Source organism: Haliotis asinina, chromosome 12 (genome assembly GCF_037392515.1).
Source record: "Haliotis asinina isolate JCU_RB_2024 chromosome 12, JCU_Hal_asi_v2, whole genome shotgun sequence".
In the NCBI taxonomy this organism is placed as follows: domain Eukaryota; kingdom Metazoa; phylum Mollusca; class Gastropoda; order Lepetellida; family Haliotidae; genus Haliotis; species Haliotis asinina.
This window is the reverse complement of record NC_090291.1, coordinates 27,801,356-27,820,585: the sequence shown is the minus strand read 5'-3', so window position 1 is coordinate 27,820,585 and position 19,230 is coordinate 27,801,356. Positions and strand designations below refer to the sequence as shown.

General features: G+C 37.7%; 1 protein-coding gene and 1 non-coding gene across 2 annotated transcripts; one reads left to right on the top strand and one right to left on the bottom strand.

The window, feature by feature from the left end:
* Positions 1-2,577: 2,577 nt before the first annotated feature.
* LOC137258012 (DENN domain-containing protein 11-like) lies at positions 2,578-18,661 on the bottom strand. The gene is made up of 9 exons (XM_067795546.1): positions 18,434-18,661; positions 10,517-10,616; positions 8,771-8,929; positions 7,817-7,976; positions 6,581-6,719; positions 5,938-6,063; positions 4,741-4,891; positions 4,161-4,229; positions 2,578-3,372 (listed from the first exon to the last, which is right to left on the bottom strand). The coding sequence occupies exons 1-9, from the start codon at positions 18,654-18,656 to the stop codon at positions 3,174-3,176; spliced, it is 1,326 nt and encodes a 441-aa protein (XP_067651647.1). The 5' UTR covers positions 18,657-18,661; the 3' UTR covers positions 2,578-3,173.
* A 102-nt stretch (positions 18,662-18,763) lies between these two features.
* On the top strand, positions 18,764-18,837 carry Trnan-guu (transfer RNA asparagine (anticodon GUU)). Its single transcript has one exon. It is a non-coding gene; the product is annotated as a tRNA-Asn (tRNA).
* The last annotated feature ends 393 nt before the right edge of the window (positions 18,838-19,230 follow it).

Genomic DNA, 19,230 nt, shown 5'->3' with positions numbered 1-19,230 from the left:
TTATGATAATACAACTATTACTTACACAACACACCACTCTCAAGACAGACCTAGCTGGTGCTACTGATGACACATTTCCAAGTTTGTCTTTCAGTTAGCTGTACAACAATTTGGGGTAATGATAATCTGCAAACATTTCAGCCTGCCTAAAGAACTGAGCTACAGGCATATTTTTTGAAAACTGCAGCCAACTTTACACAGGCAAATTTAAAATCTCATAAAAGAAATGAAAATATGTAAAATTCCCCCAAATGATAAAATGAGAACATGACAATTACTCTTGCTGTTGAGTATAGTTGTACCTGACATTGTATACTCCCCATCAATAGTCTAGAATCACTTAAGTAAATGTAGCTACATAATTTGGTGTACTGTTCTAATCTAGATTTTGCAAACTTTTCCACACTGTTTAAAGGTACTCCTTACACATGAACTGATGTATTGTAAAACAGATTCGTAAAGTTGAAAAGATTGTTGTGATGTGTTCAAAAATTAAGAACTATGTGAAAATTGGCGAATTCTTTACAAAATTTTACACCCAATGCAGCTGTTCACATGCACAATATTTCCACATGCTTTTCAGCAATTTGATGAATGACCCTCATGTAATTTATCTGCATAAGGTTTGCAGTCGGTTCCCCCAAGTTAGTGGAGCAATTCATCTTCGATGTAACCACACATATAACATATGGTGAGTGTTTTAAGTGAGTCTAAACTTTTGATAGGTCATATATATTTCAGACTCTAGCTTCTCTTCTGTGTTATGTCAACCACTTAGAATCAACCACAAAATAACGTTTATTTACATCAACAATTTCAAATCCACGTCTGGTAGGAACTTGTTAGACAAGACAAAGCATACTTCAGCAGCATTGAGGAAGTTTGCATGCGACAAGAATGATCTGTCAAAATATCAATGTTCCTCAGTTTTAAAATAAATGAGACAGAAATTGACATGACATGTATATGCATCACTGTCACTGCTGGTGGAATGTTATCTACAGGTGTGGGCATATATACATAATAAACACAGATATTGCACATGAAACAGGCATCATTACCAAAATGACTCACCTCCTCACAACTCACAAGATAACGAATCATTTCATACTCGAATTATCTCTGAACAAGTCTAAAAGCTACAGGTTTTACACATGTTACCCCTGCTCTTCTATAGATATATGATCCTCCTTGAGATCACCATTAGGTGATCACATCTCATATGGATGATATCTTGAATGCTTAAACAGTCCCCAAGAATGGCGATGAGCTACCTTGCCATCATGGCTTCAGCTAGCCTGGGAAACAGAACTCTGGGTAAGTGTGTGTCTCTGCCCTATATATATAGAGAGAGATAGATAGACAGATAGATGTATTACCTGACCCATCAACTAAATTGCCACTTGACCTGAGATGTCTGATACCATCTCATGAAAGGTCAATTGATACTTAAGTACTGCAGCCAGCCTTCTGAAGATCATGTACAAGTGACATATGACCCCTGCACTGTTTCAGAAGAACAGTCTTTCAACACTGTAGGGTGACACAGTCTGAACAGTGCACAAAATACTCTTTTTAACTGAGCTGACCATCTGAATTTTGATAAAAAGTTTCCCATTACATATTTGACTATAGAAACAAAGTTAGCTAGATCTGCAAACAGATTCTTAAACATCAAAGTACATTTTACATAGGTATATATATTTCACCAGGACCGGAAAAACCAGAGCGACAATTTGCAGAGTAGCACTGATGTGAGTCTGGAATTGCATGAAGCAAAGTGTGACAGATATCACAATGCCATGGCACATTTTGTACAAGATGTCCAGTAATAAAACTAATGTCTGCTGTAAAGCTAGTTTTTACTGAACCCTGTTTTCTCCCGGCTTGAACAAGCCATTGCTGGATTGGTTTAGACTAGCGACCACATCATGAAGTAGCAATGTGTACTCTCAAAAACTGTGCTTCTACAGAAACACTACAGTTCATTGTTTGCTGCAGTTTTCAGCACCTGAGAGGTAACTCCAGTACGAAGCAATCTTCTTAATATCAGCTGATAACCGATGAGTCATGAACACAAACATATGTCATTGTAGACACGAATACTTGCAACAACTGACTTGACCTTGGTAAGACTGCCAACGGTCCTATTTGGTTTTCTACTGATACACATGATATGTAGAACTGACTGTCTTTTCAAGACAACATATGAGGACATGGTTTAGAGCTAATTAAAGTAGCACAAGGTATTTGCCATCATTAACAAGTGTAGATACTTGGAGACACAGCAATAAACCATGACATTTTCACAACACGGTTGAATGATATGCATGGTGTGTTACTTTCAGAGCAGTCATCCCACGAAGCAACCTGTCTGAATACAGTATTTTGATGCATCATTTTCATGAATTTAGTTAAAAGCATTTTGTCATGGATGTTTGGTTACATGTAACTTGTTTTGTAACCTTTTTTAATGGAATGATAAAAATGTTTCTGCATAATGAAAAATTGGTATACATATTGCATTGTGAAGGGCAATACTTGTAAAGGCTAAAATCGTTATTTTTCAATTTTGTGCAAAAATGCTCATCAAGTTCATACAATGACAAATTTATGTTTTCATTTATTTCACAAAATAGGTTAAATTCAAAATATTTCATTTCCAAATTCATATTTCCACATAATAACAGTGATCAAGCCATTTTGTCATATGTCCTATTTGTTTGCTTTCAAGAATGTTTAATGTAATGAATATTTGCCATTATTGTCTTAGAAATGTTTCTGGTGTGATATATGTAATTTGAAGGGAAATTCAGATGTACTAGTTTTTGAAAGTTCTAAGTTTGCCTACAACATAAAGCAATATGGATTCAGACTTGCTGCCATTTTAAAACATTGTTTCTATGCTGAAGTATTTCATTCAATCGTAGAATGAATCATGTCAATTCCGGTTGTCCTTAAAATAACTACTCTGAAAATAGGATACCAGCTTAAAGGTTAACATTTGATCCTAACAGTCTTTATTGGGGAAATATTGTGTTCACAACAGGCCCCTGACATGCATAAATAACTTACTCAAATATTCAAAATTGTTTCAAAAACTGGCAGCACCTTGTTACATGACAGCTGAAAGAAATGTAACTGTAGCACGGGGGAGTGTGGTGTGGAGACAACTATTTGGGACAGCATGGGTTATCCACCATTAAGACAACATCTATCCCATAATGCTCCACTAGCTCCATGAGGAATGTGCGGTCACCCACAGGGTCAAGGCCCATGCTTTTCATGTGGTCAGAGGTCAACTGGCGATCTTGTGAACATGAGATGTCCAGAAGAGTTTGGAAGAGCCTGTCATTGAGTTCTGTGAAGAAACTGAAATGACAAAAAAGGACAATAGTGAACTGAAAGAGAACAAGGTGACAAACACTGGCAGCAGTCTGCCAGACTAAGTCAGTGTGTCTCATCTTAACAGCCAGAAGATGGCTTTGGTAGACGGTGCCATTTCATGCCACTGGACAAGATTTTTATATTCGCACTGCTTGAAGATGAAATCTGGACTGATTTTGAGGGATAATCCTTACTGTCAGCTGAGTCTTATACCAGGGTCAGTAGATACATTTTACATTAACGGCCACCATAGAAAACCCTGATGTGTTGAAAGAGTGAATGAGTGAGTGTGGTCTTATGCCGCCATACTCAAGCAATATCAAAGCAGGGGACACCTGAAATTGGCTCAACACATTGCATCCAACCAAACCCTTGTCTTTGGTGTGATGAGCCAATGCTTTAGCTACTAGGTTAATCAGCTGATGTGTTCAATAGTTTAGGTTAGAATTACAAAGAAATGGACAAGTGTGTAAGCTTTAACTCTGCTTTAAGTAATGTACAAGCGATACCAAAACATGGAACATAAGAAATGGACTTCACCCAAGTGGTGAAGTCTTCAGCGCAAAGTCAAAGAGTCAAAAAGTCTGAACATAAAACAATGTGAAGGGCAGAAAGAATAACATGATCAGTGTATGATGACAAGGTCTGGCATGATTAACGTCAAATCAGGTTAGATAACACTGACATGACTCCTGGTGAGTTCAACTTTGCTCTGTCAAGTAACAAGCAACAAGATACATTGTCAACAGTTTATCATATTAAGCTGTCCTTACTTTGAGAAGAACTCCTCTTCATCAATCACCTGCTCCCCTGCCTCTTGCAGAGAGAATACATAGGAGGATCTGCAGAAGAAGGGAAACTGTAGACAGCCACTATAGACACACTACAGCGACCACAACTGGAGTGTCACAACAAAATTATTAGCAAGATGGATGACGAACTGAGCAGCCATCTTCAACAAGCACTCAAGCACTATGGGTCTTTCCTCAGTTTGTACAAGGGAGCTTCCTTCACTCAGCCCCATTTTGTTTGTTTGCTGTTTAATGTCGCTCTCAGCAGTATTCCAGCAAAATGGTGGTGGTCTGTGAATAAGTCAGTCTGGACCAAACAATCCACTGATCAACAGCACAAGCATTGATATATGCAAGTGAGATACTATTACATGTGTCCACTGAGTCACAAGCGTGACCACCCAACACGATCATGTTAATCACTTCTTACGATAAGCATGGGTTGCTGAAACCCAGAAGTTATAGAGATCAAACATATAAAAAGTTGTCATAAATGTTCCACCAATTCTTTGAGTACTGAAAGTGATGTTTCACAACAGGTATCTGTATCACCAATGCTTACCTTTGATTGTTGAGTTTGGCATATTTTTCCCTGTCAGCATCACTGATTTTAAGTAGGTCCTTGAGCGCAGGTGTATGTGCCCTAACCATCTGGTTGTCTATGTACACATCATATAGATGGGTCTTGCTCTCGAATATCTTCTCTGTAGTGCCTGCACAAATGTGAAAGAGAGGACAATGGTATGCTATATATACTCTGTCTGAATGCATGTTTACCTTCAATATTCCATATACAGTGAAGCCTCGATAATCCAGACCCTTGTGAATCGTTTGAACTACTCAACCAGGACCCAGGTTCAAGCAAGAATTACTTCCCCTTACTATTACAAAAACGACACAACTCTGGATAAAACAAAATAAGCACTTAATGCAAAGCTTTAAAAACGATGAATATTGAGCATAACAATAAATTACAGTCAGAGCAAAAAGTCTTTCAAGGTTATTTGTGTTTGATTAACCTTCCACATCAATAATTTTACTGAGTGACTCTTATCATTGAACATCTCAAAATATGTCACGAGACTTTCCAGGTATTTCTTTGCCTCAGTCGATCTCTTGTAGCATGTCTTGAAAGTGCAAAATTATACCTGCATCCATCGGTTGAATATGAGACGTAGTTTTTCAGAGGCAAAAACCAAGGTCACATTTTGCAAAGTTAGTGAGGCAAATTTGTGACTTGCAGCGTTGTCGAAAAGCAAAATTACTTTAAGTGCACGTGACTGTATCCATCTGTCAAAGTACTTTAATCAATCACACAACAGCTCACTTGTCATCAATGCCTTTGAATTGTGGCTATATCTCACATAGACTTCTGTTGGGAGCATTTAATGTCTAACTAAAACAACAACTGCAGCTGCATGTCATCGAGTGTTTATTGTTGCCATTGATTGAGGCCAGTAAAGTAAGCATCGATAGGGAATGTTCTTTTGGTTCATGAACACGACTTACAGCATCTGGACTCTGAAGCCATTTACGTTTATTTTACTGATCGGTTACAGCTACTTAGCATCTGGTTCCAGGAACCCGAATTTCCAGATTATCGAGGCAAATTAAATAGGCATAGATTGGTAACGAGCTGAAATCTTCCGGGAGGCAAGACATCCAGATTATCGAGGTGCGGGCTAACTGGGCTTCACTGTATACTGTCACATGATGCATGTTTACCTTCAAAATACACAATGTATACATATATACTTACAAGCTATATATGTTACTTCATTCTCCAAAGCCTCGATATCAGCTACATTCACATAGAAATGAGGCCGGAAGTCATGTCGTGTAAGCCCTTGTATATTGTGGTTACCAAGGCAACAAGCACAGTACACTGAAACATTTCAAATCTTCATTGGGGAATTTGACATAATCAAACACAAGTTATCAACTTAAACACAGGATACAATCAACAATCAACCATCACAGGAGATGCCAGAACTGCACATACATTCAGAATAGGTCTGTAGTAGTAATTTTGTTCTTAAGACACCAGGATCTAGTGGCTGGGTAATTTGGTTGGTTATCACCAGGTACTTAATGACACACATACCATCTTCTAATTAGTTTTATAAATACTTACAAACCACATCATAAAGCTTAATCAATTCTTACAGCCTTTAAACAAAACACAAAACTTTTTTCAGTGAAAGAAAGAAACAGTATTATGAGGACTGCACAAAATCTTGTCATGTCTTGGTTTATTGTTTATTCATTCATTTTCAATACTCTAGTCATCTATGGATTCCATCTGTTCCATGTAGGAAAGATCAATAAGGGAGATGCCCAACATTGTGGGTCTACAGTCCCGTTTTGTCTGACATTGACTCAGTTGCTTCCCAAGGTCCCACCTCTGTAACACACCACCCCAATGGGTGGAGGAGAGAAGAAGAGGATGCGCTTCTGGAGGAGGGCAAACTTCCACAGGGTGTAGATCTGTTCTCCGAAGAACTTGATGAATTGGGAGAAACAGCCAGCTGGATGGGTGATCTGAAAGGAAGGAGACTAGGTGTGAAGCTGAGAGTATCGGATTACTCCTTTACCTTACCTCTCAGCTGAGAATGGTTGGTTGAAGGGAGGCAACTCATTTCAACCTACCAATTCAATTCTCAGATGCATTCCTTTTAACAAGAGGACACAATCATTGATATGAATGATAATCATACCAAACCTTTTGTTAAGGACACTTGTAAAATCCTAAACTATCAAAAAGCGCCAATTCAGCACAAGACCTATCTCACAACTGGTGTGAGTTTCCCAGATTTGCTCCTGAAAACAAGCAATAGCCCTTTTGCCTAGTCTCAGTCAAAGCTGTTTAGATAACTTGAAATCTTTTTAAAAAAATCTCAGACTATCAAGAGGTTCCAGTTCACCATTAGGTCATCTGTATTCCTTTTTAGGTAAAGATATTTTCTTCTGTTTCATTTACCTAATCCTGAAGAGACTCAGATGGACTGACTGTGGCTATCCTTATGACCTCCAGCACACTAACATGAAGACTGCTGCAGAAGAAGGAAAGGTCTATGGCAAATGTTGCCATGAGAAACACTGCTGATAAAGATGACTATAGCCAGGGATGTGACCAAAACCTTCCAAAAGGCTTCCAATCCCAGGGAAAACCTGATTTAATATTTTCTTACTTTCAAGTACTGTATATCTAAAACCTGCATCAAGACCTCCTACATTCACTACAACTGTTCAGCATGGTTTAACCCCACGTGACTCCCCCAGTCATGCCTGTATTTCCAAATTGTCCACCGCAGCAAGATCTTCATTGGAAAAAGCTACAAGCTTTGCTATGATGAATCACTGGGCACTTGGTTACTGGTACCTCACATGCTGTCCACCATGTGCGACATTGCAGAATGTTTGGGTCACACATCCAGAAGTGATAACAGTAACACCATGACTCTTTGTGAAACCATAAGCGTTATGTCTTTTGCAGAGCAAGGATCACTATATGAAGCAAGAAATATGCTAGCTGTTTATGCTTAATCATTACATGGTGAATATTTCATGATAAAAAGGTTCCTGAAAGAGATGTGATAATGCCGTCTGCTCTAACACTCTGCATTTCTCAGCCTCACCTTCATTTCTGGCAGGAGTTCTTTGCTGGGTGTGGAAGGCGTGGATGCAGGGCTGGGGATTTTCAACATCTCTGCTGACCCGCTCGCCGGCAGCACCCCCTTCTTGTCATCATAGAAAGCAATCAACTGTGTGTATATGCCAGGCACCTCCAGCTGATGTCTGAAAACAGGTGGAGGTTTCACTGTCTCATACTTATAATATCCTTGATGCAATTTTGATAACACAAAATATCTGCAATGCAATGATTAGAAAAAGTAAAGATGCAGCACAATCATCCATGGGAATAAAACGTGAGATGTCAGTAGTTTACACTGTTGACACACTAGCCAAATAACAGACAAGAACATGAAAACATATACTGTAATTCATTAATTTACTACTCCATTGCTGATGGAGTGCATCACCATGAGTTTGAAAAGTAGTCAAAGTGTCATGGTGAAAATGAAAATAAGGTCAAGGTCACCCAAATTGACTGGTGTCAGTGTGATCACCCAATGTAGACAGTCACCAAATTTGAAGACATTGGGTACAAGAGGGCATGAGATATGACTTTAGCAAGAACCAGGACATATGTGTGTATTGTCGTACTGATGCTGCTGCTCCTATTGTCATGGGAGACAACTAAGAGGGGTTCGGGTTCGAATCCCGGATGGACTCAACTGAAAAAGTACTAGATTTTGTACTTTACTGAGAAAGTGAAATCACAAATATTACATATGTTGCAACTAAGAGGAAGATAAGAAACCATATGAAACAAAACTAGTGTGTCATGAATGAAGAATCAGGTTGATATTTTCGTCAACTGTAACTTGGATAGGTCAAGAATTCTTCTGAAATGACTTTTCAAGTCACCACTGCACAGAATGACACAAAATGATCACATATAAAACCTAGACTACTGTTTAACTGTCGCATATTAACCAGATATACAAGTCCAAGATCTGGCTAGTTACCGGACTTGTGTCTCAAGGAACTGCATGTGTTTGTAGAGGGAGGTGTAGGATGTAGATAGGATCCCCACAGACTTCATCCTTGCTCCTCGCTCTATCTCACTCTCAACCTTCATATTCTCGAAACAAGCAAGGCCATACAGGTTCTCCTTCCGGAAGTAACTGTAAAACAAAACACTGATTGGTTTGCCATATGTATGTGGTGCATTTCAAACTGAAACATCCTGACATGCAAACTGGACACTATGCATGATGTTGCCCTAAATCAAGATACTGTTTGATTCCTGTTGTTTTGAACACCTAGAGAATTAGAGATAGAAAAAGCTTGTATTTGAAGTTTACTTATCTCTTGCGATTATCGTGACATCATATGATGAGGTTCTTGAGAGGCATTTAGAAGTCAGTATTCTAATATACGACAAAATGTTATGGATGTCAACTTCTTCTTTATTGTTTTCACGATGTTTCTGGGCTATTCCTTGCCCCTTCGTCAGATGGATCAATGACATCATATGACATCATATGACATCATATGACATCATATGACATCATATGACATCATATGATAAAGATAAAAATAAATAAATACACACAGTTATCAGTTACTCATTAGCATGTTCAGGGTTATCTTTGTAGTTTTATCTGTTTAGTTTTATCTGTTGAAGCAATGAATTGAGTGTGACAGAGTGTGGGATCTGACACAAACAAAGCTGAGTTGACATGGTTTGACTGTACTTTCAAAACTTATTATTTTCTTTGATATTAGTTTGACAAATTAAGTTCTTTAGTTACATATTCCATGGAGCCGTTTAGGTTCAACATTTAATCATGTAACCTGTGGAATACAAGTCATCTTAAAGCAGGTTGAATATCTACAACATGTAATTGAGTTCAACTGTGCTTTCTAACCATCCCTGGCAAAGTCAGGTAATATATAGGTGTAAGATCAAAATAACATTCTGTTTTTGGAACTCTCTTTGATACAAGAAACTAGTCCAATGATAGGCTTATTACCCCCTGACCTTCAGTATGAAACTAGGGCCACATCAAGAGGGCTACTGATGTTGAAACATACAACCACAAATATGCGTGGAATCAATACGCATTAAAGCTTGATGGTCAAATGGGAAGCAGGCCTCATGTTGTCCTGAACACAGACATACGACACATCCTCTTATCTGATAATGTTGTCCTGAACACAGACATACGACACATCCTCTTATCTGATCTGTGTCTGAACACAGACATAAGTCATATCCTCTTATATGGTCTGTGTCTGACCACTGACATCAATCATTACACTGACATCAGTCATTACACTGATGTCAGTTATATCCTCTTAATTGGTTTGTCTGAACACTGATGTCAGTCATATACTCTTACATGGTCTGTGTCTGAACACTGATGTCAGTAATATCCTCTTACATGGTCTGTGTCTGAACACTGAAGTCAGTCATATTGTCTTATATGGTCTGTGTCTAACATAATGTTCAATATCTGTTCTGATGAATTTAACATATTTTTTAGTTGATAATAATACTTTGTCATTAAAATACATATATCACCTTAAATGCTTTATGTGAATAACCCTGAGGCTACAATATTACTGTTGGAAAATTTCATCCCACTGAAAACTGAGGAGAAAGCATGCAAAGTAAAACCTGTGTGCTCTGGTATGTTATGTCTTTAATGCATACAAAGAGAACTAGAGAAACATGATAAACGACCCGAGAGCCATTTGTTACTTACACAAAATCCTTGTCCAGAGTATGGGAACCACTAGCCATGGCCTTGAACTCTACGCCATCGAGGTCAGTTTCTTCTGGTAGACACCATTCCACAAGATTACCTGTTTACAGAATCCAACATGTTACATACAAGCTAACACACTGTCATACATCGGCATTGTCAGACCAGTTTAGAGTGGTTTACGGTCATAAACAGCTCAGTTAACCACAAACAATACACATATGTGTTTAACCTTCTTACAGGGAAATTCAGAATCCTACACATTTTCAGTTGTTGATATTGATCATGAGGAATGCCTGTTTTAATATATAAGCAATGTGTCAGTTATAAAGAACAAAAATTTCATGATGATAGTTTCATTTTTTTCAGATTTATTTTCTCATCTGATTCTTTTGACATCACATTTGACCATTTATGTTCAGTTTAGGGACCGAGAAATCATACGGACTGCTCTGTGTCCTGTACATTGATGGAAGTGTGTCAGATACTTACACCAACAAAGATCTGATCAAAATGAGATCGGGGATTTGCTAGTATATGTTAATACAGTCTGTAATCCAGTTCCTTTGACAGATGAAGATTCTCCATATATCAAATTTCATACATGTTTCTATTTCTAAGCTTGACCAAATCTGATATACTGGCAACAATAATTGATATGTCAACAAAGCTAAATGTTTGGTAAGACCACTTGGTGATTAGTTTCAAATATTGGTTCCACTCTGAATATGATTAAACGAATATCAAACATTTTGTATGAGAATATTTTACATACTGACAAATATCCCTGATGGAAACACAAGCTGTTACCAGTCCCTAAATCTAAGTACTGAATAATAAACTGAAGAATTATGAAAACACACCTGTTACCATGGAAACTCGGCATCTGAGTTTCTGAAACTATAATCAGTTATCAAGCACTAGTACGTTGCAGACAATCAGTTTAGCCTCTTTGGATTTTATGAATATATGACATTTGACAATTTTCACTGCTATGTGGCATCTCATTATGTTCACTTCCAAATAGAACCGGTGTCAATTAGTGGAAACTGTTTATTTCTAGGTGCCAATGTGTTGTATTTCAATTTATGTCGAATTTATGAAAAATCAAGTCTTGCATAAGAAATGAACTGAAGGAATGATGATGTATAACTCTTACATGTTGATCACCATGCTCTTAGAGAACAGAGAATGACTGCTTTTCAATCTCTCTGGCAGAGAGAGAAGTATACTAGGTTGGTTCCCCCTAGCCCCCTCCCCCCACCTCCCCCTCCATCAGATGCATTTCTTTAGAGCAGTACTTTATACCAGATTATACACTATTTCTTAAATTAGTCAGTTTCTGGAGTGGTTGGAATATGTTAACCAGCAAATACGCCATGTTAGAAGGCTATTCTTCAGCTTTTTGTTGAAATTAAGCGAGTTTGATTTTACACCAGATTTATCAATATTCCAGGAATATCACAGTAGGGGACACCAGAAATGGGCTTCATACAATGTACCCATGTGGGGAACTGATTGTTGAAATTAGAAAATGGGCCAGTTGGATGTAAGTATGTAACTAATGGTGTCTATAATAAATCAGGGTCATAAAATAGATTTGAAAACTAACTTTATACTACAGTAACATAATATTTGTCATGATAAGGAAACATACCTGCGAAGATCGGGGTTAAAATTGGTCTTCAGCAACCCATGCTTGTGAATTAACAAAATTGGGTGATCAGGTTTGCTGAGGTAATTGTCAGAATGACTGATGCTTATAATGTCAATCAAAGGTTTGTCATGTCCAGGCTTAATTATTTTCCAGAGAACAGTCGCACAGTCAGAAAATTGCTGAATGTATCGATAAACAAACATTGTGAAACGAAATCTGTACAGATGAGGACAGCAAAGTATGTGAGTCATCCTCTGCTGTCGACACCTGTAATCGACTCATGACAGCTATAGACACATGTAGGTTGCAATCTGTCATCAGTCAATACTAGTAATCCATTCCCAAGTAACAATACACCCTGGGCACAGACCAACATGCTCCTATTGATCTGTCAATAGACATGTTGCATGACTGCCTTCCACGCTGCCAATTTCAACAAGCATATCCATGTAAATATCAGATGTACAGTAACTGATATCAGTTGTCAAGACAGGCTGGTTAAACATTCACATGATTTCAAATCTGACAAGCATACAAGATTAGCTACAACTGTGTCATGTACATCACCTATGTTGATATTACAATTTAAATTCTCAAGTTAATATGCATAGTTTTAGAATGGTAAATGTTAGGTGAATAATCTCAATTACTGGTTATTCACCTACATGGAAATAAAATCATAATATTCTTTTTAACATCTGTCATATTTATTCTGACCATCTGTCAGTGTCAATTAACAACAACAACAACAACAATAATAATAATGTCATTTATATTGTGCTGTTCCCATGCCATAAGGGTATGATCAAAGATCATTAACACATTATTACCCTGGATAAACAAAGCTGCATGTAAGGTGTTAGAGGTTATAGTCACATGATGTTATCCCACCAGGTACCCATTTTCTGCTGTGTGACCCCAATATAAATGAAAAATAACACACTACCACAATATCATCTCCTTCACTTACATGTCATTCATTCATGATTCTCACAATGATGACATTTCAAAACCGTCTCCTGACACCTGTTTTTTTTCTCTCCAGTAGATCCATACCAAGTTTCAAGGGTTGTGAATAAGATATGAAACACTACTTATAAATAGGCAAGGTAAAACATTATCCACACTTACAAACAACAAAACTTATTTACAAATATAGACAAAGGAAGATAATGAAAAATGAAACCAGAATGAGAATGATACGTCATTCAATGAATGGTAATGTAATTTCACATGTATCCTCGTCATCTGCCAGTCTGTTAACAGTTAGTTGGTTTATTGTTTCATGCCACACTCAGCAATATTCCAGCAAACATAATCAAGTCTGGACCAGACAATCCAGTGATCAACAGCATGAGCATTGATCTAAACAATTTTGTTACGATTATATGTGTCAAAGCCTGGCCACCCGATCCTGTCAGTGGCCTTTTCATCTCCAAATGGACAATGTTTCCTTACATCACAGATATAGAGATATACATGGAGGCCTCCCATGACCACAGCACCTTGTCATATGTTATACTGTGAAGCATTTCGGGTTGGGTCATCTCGATATATTTTTCAATCTTCATTCCATGCGAAGACATGATAGCTTGTGCTTATGACAAGCATGGGTTGCTGAAGACAAATCACAACCTGGATGTTCGTGGGTTATTTATCTGGGGATAACTATTAAACAGGTACAGGGTTCAGTTAAAACAATAAACAGTGGTAATAACAAACATGTAGACACAACTAATATTATTTTGTTATAACTGTAGATGATTACAAATATTTAGACTAAAACATCCAGCAAGTAGTTGAAAAAATCCCAGTTTTTTCATATTTGTTACTTTGCTACAAACACAGTTAAATGCATAATCTGTACCCCAATGGGAACTATACAATCAGAGATCTCAAAGGAAACTGTTTTAACACACATAGGCCCCAATATTGCATACCCTGTGCCCATTTATACCTAACCATCTGGATGACTCTCACCTAAATGTTTGATAACATATATCCATTTATACCTAACCATCTGGTTGACTCTTACCTAAATGTTTGATAACATATCTCCATTTATACCTAACCATCTGGATGACTCATACATAAAAAAAATGCAAATCTCAACCACATGAAAACATACACAATGTGAAACATTACTGACTGTGACAATGACCCAAAGAAATACATTTTCTTGTTTGCCAGGGTGTGATTTGGTCCGAGTTTATAAAACAACCCTGTCTCGTTTTGGTCCGGGTTTATAAAACAACCCCGTCTCGTCCATGTTATAATCTTATAATTTTGACACGATCGGTGCTTTATACAGCAAGTAAGCATGACAGGCATTACTCAAACTAACCAAAAGTGAGACCTACTAATTGATCAAAATCACAAACTAACGACATGTTCAACTCGGAAGTGTCACTTAAATGTCACATGCAACGTAAAACACAACTTTGCAGATTCTGGTACCTTTCGGTATGCACTTACCGAAACAAATCATCAAAAATGCCAATTCAACCTATAATGTTGAAATGAAATGCGATGAAAGAAAAGCCCGCGAAATCGGATTTCAAACGTTTCACTAAATTCCCCCCATTCCTGGGAGGAAAACTGGTTTCAGCAGCTGTGCTGCACTGCGCTCATAACGCATGCGCAATGAATAGGGTCGCGGAGCTTGAAACAGTATGCATGCCCAGAGTCTGAGGTCGTGAGCAGTAGTCTAATCTTGGTTGTGTACACAAACAAGTAAATAATCTACTCGTTACGTAAAAAAAAAACTTGTTGATTGTGGTCAGAAGTCTCTGTTTCAGAGAAAGCTCAGTGTCTGGTTTATTCACACCTATATGTCTGCTTGTCTGTCTGTTAAAGACAACATGCAGTACACAGCTTCTTGTCATTGACTACATGCAATTTGAACTTAACACCTATCAGAATATACGACATAAAGAAAATAAATTGATTTATGCCTCGTGCACCCGAGTCCCATCTCTGCCACATTATGTAATTAGACAGGTGTGATACACATGTCATGTTTTTTCGGATGAGTGGATCTGACGGAAACTGGTGCAAACCATTGTCAGTTTCAAGTCCTGCTTTGTACTTGGACGAATGACTGATTCCAGCCACGCAGTAGTTTACTACTGAGATGATTTTTTATTCCATCGAGCACAAATTCAGAGAATATGTATTTTCAAAACCTAACATCTCTAAATACATTCTTCATTGATAACGACTTCTTTTAGTGTATATGATTTTTTGTTTGACAACAGTATATGAATCCATACTGAAACGACACATCAAGTACACAAAAAGAAGTTGTTATCCATAAAGAATCTTACTCTCTTGTGACTCGCCATACTTCTAAAATGCCCATCAAACAGATCATCTTTCTGTACACACAATGAACCCTCAGCATATCAGCAAATGAAACAGCCAATCGGAAGCCGTCGTTACACTTGAGTGCAGATCCACCCGCTACGACTGGGTTCGGTCTCCCGAGGGCTTCGTTTCGGGGGAAGTAAGCCCAAGTACAAAATATTGCACTTTTGAATCGTGATTGTACGCTTATAATTTTGTTTATTTGTTTTTTTAAAAGCAGCAATGTATATTATATGTCATGAAAAGGTGATAAATGTGCTTTAAATTATGTTTGATTTTTTGGTTGCATGTGACCTTTAACAATTACTACTGAATGGGGCTCATGGTGTAAGGGGATTATCCAAACTTTTTTGATGTACCGCCAGAATAATGAAGCAAAACTATGTGTAATTAGCTAATCTGTTATCGTTAATTAATGTCTGGATACGGAGAGTGAAGCACCAGATTTATGAATCAACAGGTAATGAGTTAACATAGTAAATAAGATTGGTTACAGATAGCTATTGTTCGGATATCGTGGGAATCGGATTGTCGGAGACCGGACTAACGCGGCCTGACTCTATACAGTGCTTAAGACATTAATAATTTACTTCTTACCTGTAACATAGAATTAGAAATGATATTTGATGCTGGGGATCTTTTAATCAATAGCTCAAAATACATAACATAACACGTAACCATGGTCACTTCTGAAATTATCTGCTCTACTAAATTAAATGTGTAAAACATGTTTTCAAATATGGCTGATTGACTTGTGTTACAGATAACAACACATGAAGAGACTTGTTATAGACTGTGTCAAGTTTGGGTTGTATTGTTCATTTTCCAAGATGTCTGTGATACATGTTAGTACCATGTAAGCAGAACAAGTAAAACTCACAATGGAAATTACAAATCACTGACACTGATTGAGTTCAGCAATTAAGACCACTTGAGGACAAATTTCAGACATTGATTTTGAGTCAGTTAACTGTTCATTCACAAACTAATGAATGAAACTAATGACTGTTTGGAATGTAACATGAACAAATGTTTTGCTGTGATAAAAAATGTCTAAAAAAAATTGGAAATGTAAAACAAAGGAATATTTGAAACGTGAAAAACTGGCATAAACAATTTTTTTTAAATGTAACAAAGTTACACAAACATTGCCATTAAAATTTCTCCCAGTTTGCAAACAGTCTGACAATTAGAGGATTATTGTTTCAAATCAGGTATGAATTTCCCGTTTCCATTTGGTATGAATCGGTACTGCTGTTGAACAGTTATCTCCACAGTTATCACCAATACATCTGTATCACGTGTGTGCAGTTCAGGGCAGCATTCCTCAGAGCAATCACAGTGCTATGAGAGTCATGACTCCCATCTCCCACATTTCAACACTGACTTGCATCTGTCATAGCGTTACACCTGCTTTGAGGAATGGGGCCCTGATCATTAAAACTTTGGGTATTTTTTGCCACGGTACTTGAAAATGATAAAGGACAGAAAAAGAAACTTCTTCATGATGAGTAACATAAGGGAAAAAGCAAAGATAAAGTTTTGAACCCTATAAAAAATTTGGCTTAGTCACAGGGATGTCTCATGTTCCACATAATGCCTGGTTCAAGTTCACAAAAGTTATTAATTGTTTCATTCCCTATTAATCATGTTAATCTACTGTAACAAACACTCAAATACCCAATTATTCTAGGTTAATTTGATGGAAAATCTACTGCAATATTTCACGAATGACATGAGAAATTCTGAAATGGCAACAATAGTTAGTTCTGAGAAACACCTGCTCAAATCTGCAAGGATTCCCTTCAGCTGTTCATATAAAGACATGATCAGTTGCTGTGAGCAGGCGGGATATATCAGTGAAAATCTTAAAAAATTAGTATCAAAATTAATTCTACTTCATTAATTTAACTAAAGACAGACAAATGTTTGTAAGATTGGTAAAATACATCGATAACTATTCAGCAGCCATTCTAGAATTCTCTTTGATCGGTGAGTATGATATGTTATGGCAAGAATAAATATGTAAAATTATATTTCAAAATTCAAGCAGCTTGAATGTTAGTTTCATGAATCTTTTATGCTGTCATTGATGGGTTAAATTAGCTTTGGGGCACAATGCCATCTTACATACAAAATTCCCCTTCAGTTCAGCAAATTTGTTTCTGTATCCAGGTTGGAGTGTCAGTTAAATTATCCGCCATATAGTGGTGTGGAGTACCATACTTCTACTAATTATACATATATATACTTTTTAGAGATACTGGTAAGGACAAACAACATGAATGATAGACAGTAGTCCTTCAAAATCATATCAATTCAAGCACCACACTGACACCGCACTGTCAGGCAGTACAATGTTTTCATATGCCCGGCCTGATATAACTTACTAGGTAATTATGGTATGTCTGTGATGAAGCACAATGTGGTCTCGACATGATCTGCACACCTGTGCCAGTTATAATCAGACACCTGACGTAAGTTCCATAGACTAACATATTAATTTCATGCTGACATATGCATATCCACCATAAGTCACATTTTCAGTTTTCTTGGTAACATTACTGAATACCGGGCACCATCTGCCATCTTTGAAAGCAAGCAAGTTTAGGTTTGGTTAGGGTTAGGGTTAGCCGAGAGCCGCGATGCGGTCCTATACAGTCAAGACATGACCCTGCATGGCGATGCAGGGTCATGTCTTGACTGTATAGGACCGCATCGCGGCTCTCGGCTAGGTTAGGGTTTGGTTTGTGGAAGATTTAGGGTTTGCGTTAGGGCTAGGGAGACGTGACACAAGGTATCCGGTATTCTGTAACTATACCGTTTTCTTATATATTTATACAAACATTGAGCTTTCATATATATGATAAATAAATTATTTCAATGCTGCCCACCTGTTCTTGTGTCAAATGCGACAACAAAAATTGCTACAACATTATCAGGTTCAACAAGAACAGAGGCCGATGTGCTGCCGCTGATCGTGATTACGTCGTTGGAAGCGTCACCTCCACTTGATCGCTCATTGTTATCATACAAATGGCGAATTTGTTGTCTTTGTGTTTCATAATCGTCTAACTGGTCAAATTTTAGAAGCGGCGATTTATCATGCTCCGCCATCTTGTTTATTGATAATATGCATTTCCGGAAAGCATACTTATCTCCCCTTATACACGCTATTTTTAGTAATTTATATATCCTGTGGATTTCTGTCGAACACCAGCAAGGTCTCTGTGGCGCAATCGGTTAGCGCGTTCGGCTGTTAACCGAAAGGTTGGTGGTTCGAGCCCACCCAGGGACGCAGCTTACTTTTTAGTTCAAGTTTTAATACCACTTCAGTATCGTGATCGGTGTCCGATGAGACCAGAGACATATGAGGTGTCCGATCCCCATCGAATTCGACATCACAAACATGCGGGAAACGCTGTCGCTGAATGGTCCCATTCTGTTTGGAAACAAAACCTGCCAACGAAAGAATTAAAGTCATGTAAGTATCAAAACAATATTTTGGCTTGGTTATAGTCAAGAAGATGCTCTTCGCGAGCTATGTGTCACATGCTTTTCGCGACACCTTCCATACTCCGACCGGTTGACAATCGCTCAACATTGACACATCAAGTGAAGTGCCTCTCCTTCCTGTGACTTTTAGATTGTGTGGATTCTGCACTTGTGCGTGAAACATATTTGAATGTTT

What these genes read in the sequence shown, in the direction of transcription:
- LOC137258012 (XM_067795546.1), bottom strand. Translation starts at nt 18,656, where the DNA reads ATGGCGGAGCATGATAAATCGCCGCTTCTAAAATTTGACCAGTTAGAC. An exon ending in GCCAAACTCAACAATCAAAG is followed by an intron (nt 4,230 to 4,740) that starts GTAAGCATTGGT and finishes CTTCTTCTGCAG; the next exon opens with ATCCTCCTATGTATTCTCTC. An exon ending in GAAGAGGAGTTCTTCTCAAA is followed by an intron (nt 3,373 to 4,160) that starts GTAAGGACAGCT and finishes TTGTCATTTCAG; the next exon opens with TTTCTTCACAGAACTCAATG.